At 43.6% G+C, this 20,825-nt stretch overlaps 1 protein-coding gene across 1 annotated transcript in view; it reads left to right on the forward strand.

Moving 5' to 3' along the window:
- The window catches only part of LOC114689232 (NACHT, LRR and PYD domains-containing protein 1a-like), an 85,519-nt gene that overhangs the window by 55,497 nt on the left and 9,197 nt on the right, over positions 1-20,825 (forward strand). The window contains exons 15-22 of the mRNA XM_037201054.1: positions 1,257-2,919; positions 7,264-7,434; positions 8,149-8,319; positions 9,786-9,875; positions 11,942-12,033; positions 13,500-13,662; positions 14,682-14,905; positions 20,387-20,649. Coding sequence (XP_037056949.1) covers positions 1,257-2,919; positions 7,264-7,434; positions 8,149-8,319; positions 9,786-9,875; positions 11,942-12,033; positions 13,500-13,662; positions 14,682-14,905; positions 20,387-20,649 — 2,837 coding nt within the window. The remainder of the gene's footprint in view (positions 1-1,256; positions 2,920-7,263; positions 7,435-8,148; positions 8,320-9,785; positions 9,876-11,941; positions 12,034-13,499; positions 13,663-14,681; positions 14,906-20,386; positions 20,650-20,825) is intronic.

Consider the following 20,825-nt stretch of genomic DNA (forward strand, 5'->3'; position numbering starts at 1 on the left):
GGAGATGTTATAATGAGCTCATATTAAGAAGTTGAAGGTAAGCCTGAATTTCAACCAAAGCATTTACGACACAGCTCTCTTTCTGTAAACACTTCGAGAAAGCCCAGCATTTCTGTCAATTACAAAATGTTAGTTTAAAATGTTATTACTGTTAGAAATACAGAATATATGCACAAATTCCTTATTTCTCTTAGATTCCTCAATAGTTTAAGAAACTCTATAAATAAATAACAATAACTAGATCTTTCTTTGAAGTTCCAACTGTGAGATTACAGCTAATTAAAATTAGAGAGCTAAGATTTATTACATATGTGTTGTCAGGATGGCTCAGTTTCTTATCATTTACTGAAATGTGACCTTAAAATGTAACTCTTATATTCTGCCTGAAAGAGGCTATTCTATGTGTATACATATACACATATATATGTATGCATATATATTTATATACACACACACACACACACACACACACACACACACACACACACACATATGATCTGGCGCCAACATGGGAAAATAGACAGAAAAGCCAGGATGAGAAAAGAGAGCAACACGAGAGAATAAGGAAAGTAACCATCAGAACACGCTCGTTCCTTTCCTAAAAACCTCAGATAGAAAATGTTCCTGAAGCCCCTGCTACTCTGTGGCATTTTCTTTACTACCCTGCAAACAGTCTGGAAGCTGGTCTTACAGGCTGCATTAGACCCACAATCTCAGGACTTAACAGAATGATGACAGGACTGCAATGGTGATGGCCAATGGGATCTGTCAGGAACAGACATTGGCTCCACTGTCTGTAATTCCTTCTAGTCCTCCCTGGCCTCCTGCAGAGAAAGACCACAGCCCCCAAAATTACAAATGGGAAAGCTGAGCTTAGAGAAGCTATGGGATCATCCCATAGACTGAATGAGAACAAAGAGGCTTCTGTGAACTCACACTTTATTCTTGATCTCAAGAGTAGGTCTGGCACAGAGTTAAGACATTGATAAATATCAGGTGTATGGATGAAGGCCATACAGCATTATTATAGGTCAAGTGAAGAACTGAACTAAATTCTTCTACTATAAAGATCACATTTTTTTTGCCCTGCACTGTTCAGATACACCAGCACCCAAGGAAAGTCTGTTGTACAGCTTTGACAGATACCTAAGCTTGTCCAGTTGTTGAAGGATGAAAAGAAGGAAGAAAAAAGGGAATGAAAGAACAAACAACTCTACTGTGTACACTTATGCTCCATCTTTCTCTCCTTTACTTAGGAATCACTCCAGAAATATATCATAACCAAGAAGGAGAGAATCTTTATCCCTCAAAAACAGAAGATTTGCCCCAATATTTCACACAGCTACTACTTCTACAAAAATCTTGCCCAAGAGGCTGGGAGACATTGGACAGAAAAAGCTGGCATCAATGTGTAGCAGAGGAGAGAGGACATCTGATTAAGGCCAAAGACTTATTTCTCCCAAGCACAGGTACCCAGGAGGAGCCTCACCTAGTCATATTAGAGGGGGCTGCTGGGATTGGGAAGTCAACACTGGCCAGGCAGGTGAGGAGAGCATGGGAGGAAGGCCAGCTCTACAGGGATCGCTTCCAGCATGTCTTCTACTTCAGCTGCAGAGAGCTGGCCCAGTACAAACAGCTGAGTCTTGCTGAGCTCATAGCAAAAGACCAGGCTGTGCCTGAGGCTCCCATCAGGCAGATCCTGTCTCACCCTGAGAAGTTGCTCTTCATCCTGGATGGCATAGATGAGCCAGCATGGGTCTTGGAGGAGCAGAATCCCGAGCTCTGTCTGCACTGGAGCCAACAACAGCCAGTGAACACACTTTTGGGCAGTTTGCTGAGGAAATCCATCCTGCCTAGGGCTTCCTTGCTGCTCACAGCTCGGACAACAGTTCTGAAGAAGCTCATTCCTTCCTTGGGGCAGCCACGTTGGGTGGAAGTCCTGGGTTTCTCTGAGTCAGGACGGAAGGAATACTTCAACAAATATTTTGCAAAGAAAAAAGAATCAATTGCAGCTTTTAGCTTCATTGAATCAAACCCAGTGCTCTCAACACTATGTTTTGTGCCCTGGGTGTCCTGGCTGGTCTGCACTTGCCTGAAGCAGCAGATGGAACAAGGTGGAGACCTCTCAATGACTGCTCAGACCACCACATCTCTCTGCCTGAAATATCTTTCCCAGACTCTCCCATCCAAGCACCAGGGAAATGAGCTCACAGGGCTCTGCTCACTGGCTGCTGAGGGGATCTGCCAAAGAAGGACCCTGTTCCGTGAGATAGATCTCCAGGATCAAGGGTTATCTGAGGATGTCATTGCCACTTTCCTGAAGATTGGTGTCCTTCAAAAGCAGCCCAGTTCTCTGAGCTACAGTTTTGCCCACTTGTGTCTCCAGGAGTTCTTTGCAGCAATGTCCTACATCTTAGGAGGTAGTGAAAGACATGATGATATGGAAAACTACAGAATTGTGGAAACACTTATAGAAGTGTATGGAAGACAAGATCTGTTTGAAGCACCCACCATACGCTTCCTATTTGGCATTTTAAGTGAACGGGGGATGAAAGAGATAAGGAAGATCTTCACAGGCCCCTTGATTCTGCACACACCATGGGACCTGCTGGGGAAATCCAGGGCATTGCTCCAGCATCAGCAGCTGTATTCTCTGGGGTTGTTTCATTGTCTGTACGAGATTCAAAATGAGGAGCTCCTGACACAAGTGATGCATGATCTTCAAGAAATGAGGGACAATACCCTGACAGATATGATGCACCAATTGTTCCAGACAAATGTGAAGCACCTGGTAGTCCAGACAGATGTGGAGCTCATGGTGGTCACTTTCTGCATTAAGTTCTGCCATTATGTGAAGAGGCTTCAGTTGAATGGGGCTGTAAAGCAAGGACAAACACTGATGGCCCCCAGGATGGTTCTGTGAGTATCCAGACACAGCCCTTTCTCCAGCTTCTCTGTGGATCCTATGAGCACACATATTCTGAGCACCAGCAGCACTCTTAGCCAGATCCAGGACAGCACAATACAGGTCACCAGTGACATCTAACTGCTGAATCTCACCACCTTTCTCTACTTGCCTCTGTGTGCCTAACTATGCAATGGAGCTATGAGCTTATATCTCTCCCTATGCCTCTGTGAGGACCACTCACCTTCTCTGATTCAAATCATCTTTACCCTTCACAAGGTTCAAATGGCCCACAGTGACTGATTCTCTCTCTTACCATGCTTTCTTTCTGGGAGACTGTTCATTTAGCTCTTGCAGGCACCATACCCTATCCCCATGACAATGACATTGACCCTGAAGTCTTCCCCCATTACCTCATAATGCATATGTAAGAGAGTCCCTATGTTTTCCCTATCCAGATGACTTCCTTGTTTATGTTTATGAAGACAGTCTGGCCCTGGCACTCAGCCTGGAGGCTTCTTAACTTCCTTCCAATACCAACAGCAAGGTAGACTTCCCTTTCCACTGTGCTGTAGTTGTTACTCAGTATCAGGAAGTGTCTCTCTCCCCTCTAGATGATTCACAGCATCAATATTCATTAAACACTCATTTTATGGCAGGCCCTACCAATCAATTACAGGAGGAAAAATACAGGTGCTGCCATGAGGACCTCAAAAGTTGGAGCTAAGGCAGTCAAGTACACTAATTACATAGGGTGTGACTTTTGCAATGATCAGGCACACACCAGGTATCAGGGAAGGGAATGCTCACTCAAGTGGACCAGAAAGGGAGAGATTCTCAGGGGAAGAAATGTTTTTATTTGAGCCTTTTGTTTTTCAGACGATGAAGCTTTTCCCCAGATAAGCTGAGCTGGCCTTGCTGGAATAACTTTAAAATCCCATCATTCCAGTGGCTAAAACAGGGAGAATTCTTGAATTCTGGCTTTGACACTAATCTGAACAACTCAGCAAAAGCCCACATGAAAAGTAAATGACTTAAAAGTAGTGGAGCAACTGTCAGAGAACAGGAAGGAGATGAAGAGAGGAAAAAAAAAAACATGTCTGTCGGAAGCACAGACATGATCAAAGTGTGTTACACACATATGGAAAATTGGTTCAATCACTCCTTTTATATGATTAGGATGATCTAATAAAAACCTGCTTACTATAGAAGAGTGAAGATCTATCAATGAATCAAAAACATTATTGTCTTCCAGAATTCAATTTCTCAGAGAGAATGTTAAGAATTGAGGTACCTGAGCTTGGTCATGCACACCTGTCATCTCAAACTCAGAAGGCTGAGGCAAGAAGGTCAAGTCCCAGTAGCCTGAGCTGTATAGTGTAATGCTGTCTCAAAATATCATGGGATAGGGATGTAGATCATTGGTAGAGAGACTGTCTTGATTAATTTGGGTTAAGGCAACAGGGTAGTTTGTATGTAATTTGCCCCCATAATCTCAGAGGGAGTGTCACTATTAGGAGGTGTGGCCTTGCTGGAGGAAGTATGTCATTGTGAGGGGTGGGCTTTGAGGTCTCATATATGCTGAAGATACTGCTCAGTGAGACACACCACTTGCTGTTTCATTCTGATGAAGATGTAGCCAGCACCATGTCTGCCTACATGCTGCCATGCTCCCCATCATGGTGATAATGGACTGAATCGCTGAACTCTGAGCCACCACAATTAAATGTTTTCTTTATAGCCAGGTGGTGGTGGTGCACACCTTTAATCCCAGCACTTGGGAGGCATAGGAAGGTGGATCTTTGTGAGTTCAAGTCCAGCCTAGTCTACAGAGTGAGATCCAGGAAAGGTGCAAAGCTACACAGAAAAACTCAGTCTCAAAAAACGAACAAACAAAAAAGTATGTTTTCTTTATAAGAGTAGCCATAGTCATATTGTCCCTTCACAGCAATAGAAACCTAACTAAGACAGGCAACTTATAGAAGAGTTTATTTGGGCTTTTGCTTCCAGAATGATCAGGGTCCATCATGACAGAGGGAAAAGGTGTGACTGGAGAAGCAGCTGAGAGCTCGTTCCTAAACCACAAGCAGGAAACAGAAAGACTGTACTGGGAATGGCTCAAGACTTTGAAATATTTATTTATTTATTTATTTATTTATTTATTTATTTATTTATTTTGGTTTTTCGAGACAGGGTTTCTCTGTGTAGCTTTGTGCCTTTCTTGGAACTCACTTGGTAGACCAGGCTGGCCTCAAACTCACAGAGATCTGCCTGCTTCTGCCTCCCGAGTGCTGGGATTCTTAAAACCTGCCCCCTGCAACATACTTCCTCCCACAGATCCACACCTCCTAAGCCTCTCCAAAGAGTACCACTAATCAGAGTCCTATGATTTAAATGCCCATGATTCTGGGTGAAATATCATTTAGAACACCACACCTAATAAGCCCAAGACCCTGTGTTTGATCAACAGCATGAAAGAAAAAATGTGATACACCCTTTAACCTTTTTACTATGTACTTTTCTATGGGATGAGCCACACTATCTCTGTTATCTTATATTCATGTTTATTTTATTAATGAATCAAGGCTGGTTACCAAAGGTCTAGTACAAATACAATACCATTCTTAATAGCACGCTTATATTCCCTTGGGAGAATAATACCTTGGCGGATTGAACCATTTTCCTGTTCTGGATCATTTAAGTTGTTTCTAATTGTCTCTGGTTATTAACAAGTGATCCTTGAAGGACCTTGATACAGAGGTTGAAAAAGGAAGTGGTCTGCTTCAGAAGAATTCTAAGTATGTACCGAGACAAAGACCAGTTAGAGCAAGAGAAACAAGGAACACCAGCCTACTTGAAAAGGACAGTGATTAAGAGCCTGTGACAACCCCAAGGGAAAGGGAGGTGCCTCAGTTGCTAAAGAGAAAGTAAAGTTGAAGGGAAGAGACAGTCAGACAAGGCAGGGAGACAAGCAGGAAGGCATTGGACACATGGAAAACAGTTCAGATATGGGACTGGTCAAACCCAAAGGAAGGGAAAAAGACCAGCACAGAAAATTAAGGCATCAAAGATAGCAGGGTGAGCAATTTTAGTGTGGGGCTCATAATGGCACCTCTGGATCATTGAATAGTATATTCTGAAGTTCTACTTTTACACTTTAAGTCAGTGTAAATACTAGCCATGCAATGGCTGTAGTCTTTTAAGAGCTGGAGGAGTGGTTCCATGGTTAAGATCAGTTGCTGGTCTTGTAGAAGATGTGGATCCATTCCCAGCACCCACAGCAGATGCTTCACAACCACCTTTAACTACAGTCTCTGAAGATCCAAGATCCTGATTCTATCCTCTGTAGACTTCTACATACATACAGTGAACACAGACAGGAAGGAATACAAATGTACACATAATGTAAAAAATAAATAAAGCTTAAAAATACACCATCCTTTCAAATTAAGTATTTGGTTACCTTGACATTTCTTTGGTTTTGTAAAATTGGAATAAAATGTCCTATACTTTTTGTTTCAGTCAAAGTTGACACTTTTTACCTGTGTTTTTGGAGCTGTGGGTTTTTGAGCTTGTCATTTTGTTTTGTTTGTAGTGTTTGGTATAGAATATTGTATAGGCTAGGTTTGGAGCTTCTCCCAGCCCCTTCAGGTTTGTAGCTTAGGCTGGCCTAGAACTCACCATTTTCTTGCCTTTGTATGCTTGGTTGCTAGCAAGCATTACAGGAATGCACTACCACTCTGAGCTGATCTCCCCTCCCTTCTCTTTCCTTTCTCTGTGCTCTTCTATCCTTGGAAGGATATAGGGACCATGTGAACCAACACATCTGTAGTGTTTATGACCATGTCCAACATCCCATCACAGAGTCATTCTCAACCACCTCTGCTGATTGCTCTTTCTACCTACCCTTTTCAGTTTTCCTTCATGAGACTCTAGAATTCTGTTCCAAAGGAAAGCGGGTACATTAACATCAAAAGAAAGAAGGCTGTCTGAGTTACCAAGGTCCTTCTTTGTGCCAGGACCTGTGGTAAGCACTATAGATTAAAAAGAAAATGTGTCAGCCACCTGTTCACACCCTGTGGGACATATAGACTAAGTCAGAAACAGACACACAAAATGAGCACAGGGCATGCTACGCTAACCAGTGTAGATGAGGAACCACCCAGAGGAGGGGAAACAGATGTTGCAGCAAAGGAACATGTAGAGGCTGGTGAATCCTGAGGGTGGCATATTTAGGCCTGGTGCTCAGGCAGATAGAAACCTAATCTGCTGTGTGGGGCTGCACACATCAGACCATGCACACATAATTCACATCCCTCATGCCTCTCTCTCTCTTTTTTTCTTTTGCTCACCCTCAGGTACAGGTGGACCCCAATAACTAATGCCAGTTGGAAGATCCTCTTCTCTACTCTTGAGTTCACAGGAAGCCTGGAGGAGCTGGACCTAAGTGGTAATACACTGAGCTACTTTGCACTGTGGAATCTTTGTAAGACCCTGAAATGCCCTGGATGTCACCTAAAGACATTGTGGTGAGTCTGACCTGGGTTCTCCTCTGAAGCCCAGATGGGTAGACTGGAGTCCAAACATGAAACCTGAGTCTAGGGTGAGGATTGGTATTCATCAAATAGTCCCAAACCCTGTTGACCATGTCTGTGACAGATGCCAGATTGGCTATAATAAATGGCAATGTGAGAGACTCACACTCAAGTTTTCCCACTATCAACAGGACCATGAGGTCTCCAGTGGAGCTAACTTCCTGAGAAAGTGGCTAGGAGAGCTGAAGAACACAGAAGCAAAGAGAAACCCAAGGGGAGAAAGCTACAGGCTCAGTCAATGCCCTCTTCTCCCATTTTATTCCTGACCTCTGACCTCATATCCAGCCTTCTACTATGTTTCTATGGACTCTATCTTTACTAGGATTTTACATAATGAGTTAGAGCATACCCTATTCTATGCCTGGTGAATTTCACTTCAGATGGCTCTTGAAATACACCTGTGAGCTGACCTCAGCCTCATGGAGTTCTGCCATGTCCAGTCACAGCAGAGGATTGGTCCCTAACCTGTACTTCATTGTTTCTGTAGCTCAGCTGTGGGAAGCATGGAATCATCCACCTAGACTAGAAAGGCACTCCAGAGAGTAAAACACTGTTAGCACAGTGGGCCAGGGCTCAAAGGGAGACCTGAGCTCAGTTCCCAAGAGCAATAAGCCCTGGAGAAGCTGATGGTGAGCATCTTCCATGCAGGCTTATCAGCTGCGGCCTCACATCCAGCCACTGTGTGGACCTGGCTTCATTGCTCAAGGCCAGTTCCAGCCTGACTGAGCTAGACCTGCAGCTGAATGACCTGGGTGACCAAGGTGTGAGGCTGCTGTGTGAGGCGCTCAGGAATCCTGCCTGCAACCTCAGAATCCTGAGGTAAGTAAAATTCTGAGATTCCTTTCTGGGCAGGAGGCAGGGGAAGGACATAGAGGATGCAGAACACAGGACATAGGAAAGGAAGGGGACAAAAAAGGCATTATTAGCCCAGTTCCTGACCGGCTGTGCCATTTACACTCTACGACTTGGGCAAGCCACTCTCGTCTCCAACACTCAGTTTCTTCATTTTCAAACTGGAATATTATACTCACCCTGTAGATTCTAATAACATAAAATGTACATATCTAAGTACAAAGATAATACCAGGTAGGCAGCTGGGTACAGTAATCATATGTATTAGCAAGGCTATTAACCTAACAGAATCCCATGTTTGCCTTACTCCAAGACAGTGCTTCAATCATTTATTTATTCATGAATCCATTCATGCATGCATTCATATCAGAGCCTCTACGTGTAAGCATTGATCCAGGCCCTAAGGATACAATCACAAATACACATGACTCTGTCCTCCTGTAGCTGAATGGAAAGAGACAAACATTATGACTTTGTATTGACAAGCTCTGCTGAAAGCTGAGCAGCCAACAGTGTTGTGAAAATGTCATGCGGCGAGAGATGTGAGTTTATTGAATGGCTTGGGAGGGTTTTCTGATACTGAAGGAGAAATAGGATTTGGTTGGGCCAACCTGAGGCCAGGGCCCAGGCAAAAGCAGACCTGGGGAATGCCTGTTCAGAACTGGCCTCTGCTGCATGTGATATTGCACAGCCTCTCACGGGTGCAGAAACCTTTCCCCTCCTGCTTTGTCTGTGCCTCAGAATAGGCACAAGGGAGTGATATATCTAATGTTATGGACTGAGAACATGGAAGCCCAAAGAAAATCGATATCTTAACAGCCAGAAGCCGTTGAACTTGAGGATCATGAGAATGGGACCAGCAGACCTCAGGTAGTGGCTGCTGGGTAAGGCAAGGCTTCCTTCCTTAGCACTAATGGAACCAAGGCTCTTTCCCTCAAGGAGAATACCCATGATCCCAGCACTACATGCTTACTTTGAACAGCTGCCCAGAATCCCTTTGGGGGTATAGTCATGACCTCTAGCAACTAAGAATGCTGATGGCTACTGTGTTGCCCTTTGCCAACAAAAATCCCCTCATCTATGGCCATGTCCCCTTCCTTTGGAGAGTCTGATTCCAGTGACTAACCTGTGAGGGAAACGGTATAGAGGGCAAGACCCTCATTTCAGATCTGGAAAGTTCCAAAGGTTATCATCCTGGATTCAGATCTCCCCACACACACTGGCCAAGCCCAAATGAAACTGACTTATGGACACATCTCCCTCCACTTGGCCTCTTGTTCTCCATTCTTTGTCCTGGTTGTGGCTCAAGAATAAGTCTTAATAAGGCTCCTCACTAGCTCCATCTACAGACAACAGAGCCCAGGATCCTGGACCCTGAGGTCTCATGGTGCTGTGGTGAATCCCAGAAGAAACGTTCCCTCTTGTACTTATAGAATGGACCAGGCTCCTCTCAGTGCCCAGGTGATGATGGAGCTCAGGACTGTGGAGGCAGAGAATTCACAGCTGCACATCTCCAGCACATGGTAAGGAGTGGGCACAGAACTCCTACTGGTCAACCAAGGCACTATGTGGCTGTCCCAGACCTGAAAGGTGGGAAAAGGGTCCTGAGGTGATGGGAAAGACAAAGAGATCAAGAGAAACTACTGAACCACAGTGACCAAAGTGAGGTGTGTGTGTGTGTGTGTGTGTGTGTGTGTGTGTGTGTGTGTGTGTTATGGTTGTATTTTTTTAAAAATAGAATCACATAGCATGCCTTCTAATGTCTTCAACTGGGACAATAGAATATGAAAAGCTGAGTTAGTGGTGAGTCCTCTGGCACAGCAAGTGTGATAATAGTAGAAAATAAATATTAGCCAACAGTGAACTCAGGCCACTGGACAATTAAAGCAGTCACCACATGGAGGAGAGAAAGACACAGACAGAAAGACTCTTAGGGAAGAAAACCATGTATCACTGTTACAACCCCGGTACTCAGACACATGGGCACACACACACTACGGTGGGACTGATGGCAAGCTACAGGACAGCAAAGTCATCTTTCACTCCAGAAGCTGTGCTGAAGCCCCATGCTCTCCCACTTTGACGCATTTCATTTCATGACCATGAATTCCATCTGTTCTCAAGTTCCTAGCTACTGTGACACACGTGAAATGGAGTGTTTACTGAAGACTTAGGAGGCTCAGCCATTCATTGAACAGACATTACCGCAGACCCACTGTGCATCATACACTGTTTGGCAATCTAAAGGCACATCAGAGAATAAGGTAGACATGACTCATTATCTCAGTCCAGCAGAGGAGAGACACTTGTTCCCCCATAGTCCACAGAATTGTATCTTGAAAACCTAGGCGTTCAGTGGTGGTTTGTCTGATGTCATCAAAAGCTGAGATAAGCTGAGGTAAGCTTTCAAAGATGGGAAATGTGGGATGAGCCAAGAAGGAGAAAATTCTAGGCATAGATTGAGGATAAGAAAGCAGAGAGAGCAGTTCCATTGAGGAACAGGAAACCATGTGGGAGATCACCTGCTCTGCCTCACAATCACCTGGGAGTTCCACATAAATGCGGCTTCTCAGGCCACACCCCATCCCTGCTGACTCAGAATCTCCGGTAGAGCTTTCTGATTTAGCAGGCTGTCCATGGGACACAGTGATTTGAGAGCCACTGGTCTAGAAGTCACAGAACAGGAAGGCATGACATAGGAGGGCCTGGAGGGGGACAGGGCCAACAGCAAGAACTATGAACCATGCTAAGAAGCTTCTGCTTCTCCCTAGAAGAAATGAGAGGCATTCAAGTGCCTCAGTCATAAAGGGGCATCTCTACCAACATTTTATGGTCAGTTACTCTGTAGAAAATGAGCTAGAAGGGACCAGATCAGAAGCAGGGATGCCTGTCAGAGGATGCTGCAAAGGTTCAGGATTATGTTCGCTCCCGGGACAAGGATGGAGTCTGTAGAGATGAAGAGTAGAGAACAGAAAGGAGAGAGATTTGGAAGGTACTGTCTAGGTGATTAGCATTTGAGGTGAGTGATTATTAGTTTGTCTGTGCAGCTATAACACAATGTCTGACACTGGACACTCAACATAAAGAATGGAGATTATATCTTGCAGTTCTGGTTACAAGGAAGAGCAAAGGTATAGGCCCTGCATCTAAAGAAGCATTCTTCCTGTCCCATCTGACTGTGCAACAGGGAAGGCTGAGAATGAGAGGCCAAGGTGGCTTTTGTGATAAGTCCTGCCAGGCCACAGGAATCTACTCTGGTGATAATCCTTCATTAAAGCAGAACACTCATGATCTCAGAGTGTCTTACCCTCTGTCCTCCCAGCACTGTGACATTGGGGATTGACTTTCCAATGTATGAACATTGGGGTACACATTCAAACTAGAGAAAAGGAGGGGTTGAGATGATCCCAGTTCTGGGGTGTGGATGACAAGGAGGATGAGGAACTTTATACAGATACAGCCCAGAGAGGAAGCAGGGGACTGAGTTCAAATTCTAATGACTTAGATTTCATTTGGGACTATCATGTATGCTATGCTCATTTCCCTGGTTTTTCCGGACATCTGAGGGGAAGAACTTGTTTGTGTATAGGAAGCCACGTGTAATGGACCCTACTAAGAACCCAGATGGAGAAGAAATGGATGATTACCAGAACTCATGTAAGCGGCAGAGACTACAGTCAGGTATGTGAAGGGTTCAGACCCAGAGCATCATGATTGCTGGATGAAGGGGCATCTGTAGCAGGAAGCCATCATTTCATTCTTTTTGAAATTTATTTTGTTTTGTCTTGTTTTTTTACAATTTCTTACACTAGTGTGAGTACTGTATTTAGATCACTTCTACTCCTCTATATGCCCCCTCCAGGTCTCCTTGTAACTCACACACACACACACTCTCTCTCTAATTCATAAATTCTTCTTATATATTGTTAAATATATGTGTGAATACACATATGTATGTATATGTAAATATTAATACAACCTGATGACCCCATTTGGTATTGGTCATGTATGTATGTTTAAGGCTGACCATTTGGAATTGAATAACCTATTACGGAGTTCTTTCTGAGGAGAACTGATTGTATTCCTCTCTAGCAGATGTTATCTATGACTGGGGCCTTGTGAGATTCCACCATCTACATTATCATGACAACCAGTGTTGTCATTGTGCAGATCTTGCAGAGGCAGAAATATTGTTCAGATTTCATAGGTGCAGTGACCTGTCACATATAGAAGACATGATCTCAGGTGTGCTGGAAATCATTTCTATCCCCCTATCTATGGCATGGATCAGGACAGGCTCTCCACAAGGAGTCACCAACCTTCTAAAGGTCTTCCTCAACTAGAACACAGAGCACTGCTTCCTTCTCTCTCAGCCTTGGGGGTTAGTGCTGTCCCTCTATCAGGTCTCCTGATTGCATCAGGCTCTGTACCAGGGCTCCATGTCTCATTCTGAGCTGCTATGGCCTGGGAAATCACCTCCAATCCCTGCTCATTCATCTTTTCATTGAGATTCTTTTCACAACCCACTGGAGACATGTTAAGAAAATCAACACACTGAGCCGGGTGGTGGTGGTGGCGCACGCCTTTAATCCCAGCACTCGGGAGGCAGAGCCAGGTGGATCTCTCTGAGTTCGAGGCTAGCCTGGGCTACCAAGTGAGTTCCAGGAAAGGCGCAAAGCTACACAGAGAAACCCTGTCTCGAAAAACCAAAAAAAAAAAAAAAGAAAATCAACACACTGGACCAATAGGAAATGAAACACAGCACTTGGGTTAGGCACAGAGATTGGGGTGGTAGGGTTGCTCAGAAAACAAGCAGTGGTAAAAAAAAATACAAAAAAAAAATACAAAATACTATATATATATATATATGTGTGTGTGTGTGTGTGTGTGTGTGTGTGTGTGTGTTTGTGTGTGTATACATATGTATGTATGTATGTATGTATGTATGTAGAAGATAGATAGATAGATAGATAGATAGATAGATAGATAGATAGAATGCAAATAACCTCAGGAACAGCAATAAAATCTGTGGACACACTCCTTGGTAAGGCCTGGGCTAGCCATCCTGGAAAATAGTTCAGCCTTGGGCCAGAACTGGGAAGAGCTGAGGAGACATAGAGTGACCACTTCTTCCTGGACTCTTCTAGAGGAGGGGTGCTCACAATTTGCACCACTAGAGCCGTTCCATCCATCTTCTCCTGACTCTCCAAGAGACAAACACCTGGAATCACTGGGGACTGAAGATGACTTCTGGGGACCTACAGGACCTGTGGCTACAGAGGTGGTTGACAGAAAGAGGAGCCTGTACCGGTGAGTGAGCTCTGCCTAGCAAAGACTGACTTTCCCCAGTTCACTTTCCACAAAGGATTCCCACAGATAGCATCTATATAGTGTCTACTGTCTCCTCTTCCCCTCACTAACTAAGGGGGCAAGACCAGGACTGGAATAAGTTTGGGCTGTTGTAAAAACAGGGTTTATTTTACATAAAAATTTTCAAACATTTGCAAAGCAGGAGAGTACCAGAAATTCACTATTCAGTTACTCAGCTCCAGAAACCATTTTTCCAAGTTTGTTTTAACTACTCGCATTCCCCCTTTGTCATTACTGTCACAGTATTGTGAGTCCAGGACATCAAGTGACTTCACACACAAACATTTCACTATGCCTCCCCCACAGTTAAGACAGGACCTCATCTTCCACAACCAGCACACCACTACCACATCAACAGAGCTGACAGGAGTCCTTCATTTTATATAAACAGTCTGAAGTCAACTTGGCTCATTATCTGAAATGTTTTTTTTCTGCAGATTATTTTATTCAGTGTAAACAGCATCCGTCCCTTCACTATATTTGAGTTCTCTTGTCTCTTAAATATTCTTAAATATATACTTCAGGAACATAAAGTCTAAAAACTGAAGATGTACCTCAGTGGTAGAGCACTTGGATAGTGTGCAAGGTCCTAACTTGATCCCCAGAACTTAAAACACACACACACACACACACACACACACACACACACACACACACACACACCTATTTCATCATTACAGGAATATCTAACTGCTCTAGGTGTGTGTTACCTGTAGGTTTGCTCTAGATCACTCAGTACTCACAGGCCTATGAGATGGTGCTCATTACCCCTATGTACAGATTAGGAAAGAGATTTGGAGGTTAAATGATTTAATCAGGGATCCACAGACAGACAGCAGAGGAACCAGAACTCAGAGCCTTCTGGCTGAAGTCTGCTGTGTCCCTAGCCCTGCACTGGGTCTGCACCCAACAGTGGAGCAGGGTTGGTTCTCACTGGTGTCTGCCTCTCCTTCTTCTAGAGTTCAGTTCCCTGTGCCTGGTTCCTACCACTGTCCCAACACAGGACTCCACTTTGTGGTGACAAGGGCAGTGACCATCGAGATTCGATTCTGTGCCTGGACCCAATACCTGGATGAGACTCCCTTAGAGCACAGTCACATGGTAGCTGGGCCTCTATTTGACATCAAGGCTGAGCAGGGAGCTGTGGCTGCTGTGCACCTCCCTCATTTTGTGGCTCTCCAAGGTAACCAAGGGAAGCAAGGAATAGGGTGGTGGTAATGGGAGAATTTCACATGTCATATAGGGACTATAGAATGATGGTGATGTGGAAAGGTCTCACGGCTTTCTTAGCAGGGCAGAGCAGGTTATGAAGGTGAACACTGAGATGTTTTGTCATACCTTTTTGTCTGATGTATCTTCTTTGAAGCACATGATTCCCAGCCTTGTGACTTTCTTTCTGTTTTACCCTAAGGAGTCCTTAATTGGAAGGTGATGTCCTCAGTAGCAATATTAGCTAAAGATTATTAAGTTCTCATTACCCAACATGTCCCCTGGGGGCCCAGCACGGAACTGAGAATAAACTGAGAAATTTGAAGAGATTGTTGCAAAGTAAGACTAAGGAAATTAACAAGGATCATTTGGTATCAAGGGTCTACCAACATTATAAGCCATTACACTGCTGCAGGCAGGGATAAAATGATGTCACCAGATTCTATATGAGTACTAGAGCAACAGAAGAGGGATGTCCAAAGAAAAGGGGGGCTCATCAAGTGTCCCCACCTCCATTATCTCCAAAGATCCCTTCACAAGATTTTTTATTATTTATTTTTCTGAAATAGAATACATACCAACTGCAGCCTCCATCTCTCTACTCCTCATAGTTCCCCATTACTTCCCCTCTCCCCCAGATCCATTGTTCCTCTGTCTCTTCAGAAGAGAACCAACCACACATAGCATAACAAGTTGCAATAAGACTAACCACAAACCCTCATATCAAGGGTAGATGAGGTAATCCAGTAAGAGGCAAATTGTCCTGAGAACAGAAAAAAAAAGAGTCAGAGACAACTCTACTCTCACTGATAGGAGTTCCAAAAGAAGCTAAACCAAGCTAAACAATCACAGCACATGACCAAAAAGAAGAGGTTTTAATGTAAAAAATATTCTCAATGAAAATTCTCATACAGAAAGCCATTACTACATGTCTGTAACCCAGATCTCCTGAGGCTGGGACAGGAGAATTTAAAATTCAAGAGCAGCCTAGACTACACAGCCAGATTCTGCTTATAAAAGGAAAAAGCAACAACAGTAAGGAACCAGGTGTTGTGCAAGTGGATAATGATCGAACTTCCTCTCCTGCTTCAAGGAGCACAGCAATAGGCCCACCATAGAGACCAGGAGAATCCAGCCCACAGCAGAGGAAGATGGTGTTTGTTCATGGTAATGAAGATGAGGAGTAGGTCTAAGAGGGAAGTCCAGATAGCTGAAGAAGTCATAAAAACTAAAGAAGAAATACTAAAGTAGAAATACAGACTGGTCCAGCTGATAGAAGAAACGTGAATAGAAAAGCATCCCTCAGATTAAAAATCTTCACATTAAATGTCGAACTCAAAAGAGGAAAACAAATGAAGATGAAGAAAACAAGCAGTAATTAGCTAAAAGGAAGTCGCAAAGCAAATATAAACAATAGTCACATTCATAAACACATGAGACCCCGACACAGAAGCACTGCTACCCGGATGATGCCTCCCCAGTGTGTCTAATGAGGCCAGTCCAGCAGGTGCACACAGATCTCCTGGTCTCCCCAACAAAACTACCCCAGTTACCTCACAAGCTCTTCCCTGCAGGCCACTGCCTTTCTTGTTTCTTATTTCAACTCTCAGATCAGAAAAGCTACACCTTTGGAAAATTAAATATATGTGATTCTGTTAAAGTTTATAGAAGGACAATATGTATAGAAGGGACAGTCACAAGGACAGGTGGTGGCACATACCTATGATCCCAGAGTTCTGAAGGCTAGGCAAGAGCATTGTGACTTCTAGCTAGAGATACATAATGAATCTCTGTATCCCCAAAAACCCCAAATGAGAAAATAAATGAAAAAACTTACTAAGTCATCTTAGATGCCTCAGGAAATTTCTGGTCTTAACAATGAAAGTCCAGCCCCCGACATTTCCCTCAACTCCTGGGAGGATTATGAATAACATTTACCCTAGAAAAAAAGGGAAGTTGGAGAGGTACAGCATATTCTGGAATCCATCAAAATTGACACTGCACAAAGCGTGTGCACACGGATCTCCAAAGCATTGACAAGTCAAGGATCTGGTTCTGAGGCTGAAGCTGACTTGGGAAAAGCCAGGGTGTCAAGGCCCAGAACTGTCACACAGGGTATGTTTTAGTGCTGTGTGGTTCCATGTGGAACTATTAGTTAGCATGTCTTTGGTGGAAATCTTAAGCTGCATCACTCTATTCATGAGCAATTTCATTGTTTCATTATCTCATTATCTGGTGATTACTGATTCCAAAGCAATCACCCAAGAGAACTAGAAAAGCTCTCTGCTAAAGAACACACATTGCAACAATGTTTATCATGGCACAATTTGGAAGCAAACTCAGAACTGAAGGGACAGGCAAATGGTAGATTGCAGAGTTGTGCACCCATTAGCAAGGATCACATTAAGCTGGCAAGTGAGATTCAACATCATGATTCCACCCAGTATCAACTTGACATCCAAGCACATTAATTTGTAATTTTCCACCTCATGTCTCTAAAGTTTCAGATTTGTCTCATAATGAAAAAATACAATTTCAAAGGTTCCCATGGTCCTTAATAATTTCAACAGTTTAAAATCCCATATAGACCACCTCTTGAGAGTCAAGGCAATGTCTTAAATATGAGCTTCTAGAAAATAAAAAAACAAGTTACATACTTTCAACATAAAATGGTGCAGAATAAACATTGCTATTCAAAAATAGAAGAATTAGTGAACCAAAGAATGATCAGACAACACGACAAAACTTCATCAGCATAAACATCAAATCCTGCAGCTTCATGTCCAGCTACAGAGATCATGATGTCATTCGCTGAACTCCAAAGGACATAGAGAGCTCCATCCCTCCAGTTCTACCTCATGAAGCACACACAACCTCTCCTTAGACCATCTCTCTACTCCTTTCATAACACTTTATGTAGCAGAAACTATGTGGTTCTGGCTTCAACAACTTCCTGGGATTTCCACTCCACCTTAGGCTTCACTTTCCAACGTTCATAGAATGAGCTCTCAGGTCCTCCTTGCAGGACCTTTGACTCAGGTACATTGCCTCACCTCATTGATATCTGAAACTGTGCAGCATGACTCAGTGATCCATCAATCCAGCATCTTTCATGCCTAAAATCTATAGTGATGACACTGACAAGTTCTGTTGATAGCTTGAGATGTGGCCTCTCCCTGCTCTCCTGGACCACAGCTGTATGATGTGCTGAACATGGGAAACACTTCCTTGCATTTGCATTTGGGGAACAGGGAACACCATCACTTAAGTCTTTCTATCTTTAAACGAATGTGGATCTTCACAAGATGAGTTTGTGCAGAGTGAGATTGTCCCTCGAACCCCTTTCCTGTTGTCACCTGCTACAGCCTTCCCTCAGTGACTCTGCTCTCTCACAGTTACAGCGGGTTGTGTAGAGTCATTCTGGATGTTTTCTGTTCTGAAACTCCTCCTGCCAAATTAGTCCCTTATGTATAAATTCATCTTCATGCATGTTCAGAGCATTAACACAATAAATCTAGACTCTTGGCTAAACTGTCACATGAATGGATCCTTTCACAGTTCCCAATAGAAACTGTGCTGCTCTCCGCAACCTCACGGACTGGCCTCCACTGTCTCTCTCAGCATTCTTGACTTCCTGCTTCCACCCGAATGTCACCATAAGCTCTGCTCTCTCGGCATGGAAGTTCTTTCCTAGTCCTAAGTACAAAACTCTTCCACATTCCAGCCACAAAACAGTCTGAAAGCTGAAGAACTACATGATTTGGTTTATTACAGCAAAAATCTGAGTCCTGGTATCAATTTTCTGCCCAGGTTACTTCACTTGTAACTCACACAAAATGCTTGACCAAAGAAACTTATGAAAGAAAGGCTTTATTTTGCCTCACAGTCAAAAGTTCATCATGACATGGAAGTCTGAGAACATGGACCTTGTGGCACCTGGTAACTTGTGTCAATAGAGAGAGCAGGGAACAGTGAATGCTTGTGCTCATGTGACCTTCTCCATTTTAAACAGTCCTGGGTCCTAGTCCACAGAATGGTGCTACATACAGTGAATAGGTCTTCCCTACTCAATTGATCCGCTCAAGATAATCTCCTCCTATCAGGCCCTGAGGCCTACATCCAAGCTGATTCTAGATTTTATCCAGTTCATATTTGACATTAACTATTCCAGGAATCCATCCAGCCTGTCTTCAGTGAACAAAATACCGTTGTGTCTCTTTCATAACAGCAAAACTCTATTCTGCAACTAAGAATTTAGAGGATCCTAAGACACTGAAGCTGGTGATGGCAGCACCTCTAAGAACCTGCTGATTATTAGGTTTCTGTCTGTGGTGGTAATCTAATTGTACTGAAATGTGATTTTGATTGTATGTTAATAAATAAAGTTGTCCGGGGGTCAGAGCTATTAGAGCCATAGCAAGAGTGTGGCGGTGGTGGCACATGCCTTTAATCCCATAGATCTCTGTGTGTTCAGGGATACAGCCAGCATTGGACACATATACCTTTAAGACCTAGGGGGCTGTACATTCAGACAGTGACGAGGCAGTCACGTGTTTGGGTTTACAACCAATGAGAAGGCAGAATGACTGGAAAATCGATTTACAGACAGGAAGTAGCTCTCTTTCGCGAAGCTGGGACAGCAGGAGGAAGGGTGAGATTTTAGCTCTGAGCTCTGACCTCTCGGCTTTCTCTTTTACATTGTTTCTGTGTTTCTTATTTAATAAGACGGTTGGTTACATCAATATCTGTCTGTAGCCTCTGAGGCTGTATTCTTTATAGCATCTATAGATGAGAACAGCAAGAACCACCACTCCACTATGAATGCTCCCCCAGCAGCTAGACAGGGCCAAAGGTAAACTGCCTCCAGTGAGGGTCAGTCTGCATGAGTCACCACTAGAAACAGCTCACACTCACCCTCACTGGCATGGTGATTGATAATGAGGAAACAGTTGATAGTTCTGCTGTGCTGTCATTGGATGTTAATTAATAAAACTTAAATTTTGGTCATAATTTTTCTCATGAACATCAAAAAATAAATACAAACTAAATGGAAATCATAGCCAAAGCAACTTATAGAAGAAAGATTTTTATTGGTTCTTATAGCTTCAGAGAGTGAGTCCATGACCATCATGGCAGGGAGCATGGCAGGGATCAGGGCAAAAGGCAGGCAGGTTTGGCATTGGAGCAGTAGCTGAGAGCTTACTTATTGTCAAGGGGAAGAGAGAAAGGAAATTGGAAACATCACAAGCTTTTGAAACCTCTAAGCCCACTCCTTTGACAAGGTTCCTCCAGCAAGACTAAACATCCCAGTCTTTCCCAAATAATTTCACCAGCTATGGTGACCATTCTCATTCAAATCACCACAGTCATTCTAAATCCTAGGGTGCTAATTTTCCAGTCAAGCATGGCTCAATGGAAAAACTAAATATACATCTTTGAATCTATTCTTTCACAGAGGGACATGTGGACATCTCCCGGTTCTGTGTGGCCCACTTTCAAGAACATGGGATGGTCCTAGAAACTCCAACAAGGATGGAACAGCATTATGCAGTGCTGGAAAACCCAAGCTTCTCCCCAGTGGGAGTTCTAATGAATATGACTCCTGCTCTTGGACACTCCATCCCCATCACTTCCATCACATTGATCTACTATCACCTCAATCTCAAGGAAGTGACATTTCACCTTTATCTGGTCCCTAATGACTGCACCATTCGGAAGGTAACACTGAGGACCACAAAATGAGGCCAGGGTAGACTGACAGAAAACTTGAGATGCAAATAATGAATCCATTGGAAAGATTCATAAGAGTTCTACGAGGAGAACGTGTGTGTGTGTGTGTGTGTGTGTGTGTGTGTGTGTAATTCTGCCATCCTCATGGCCCCACACCAGAGTCT

The sequence above is a fragment of the Peromyscus leucopus genome, chromosome 8b, assembly GCF_004664715.2.
Source record: "Peromyscus leucopus breed LL Stock chromosome 8b, UCI_PerLeu_2.1, whole genome shotgun sequence".
NCBI lineage: Eukaryota > Metazoa > Chordata > Mammalia > Rodentia > Cricetidae > Peromyscus > Peromyscus leucopus.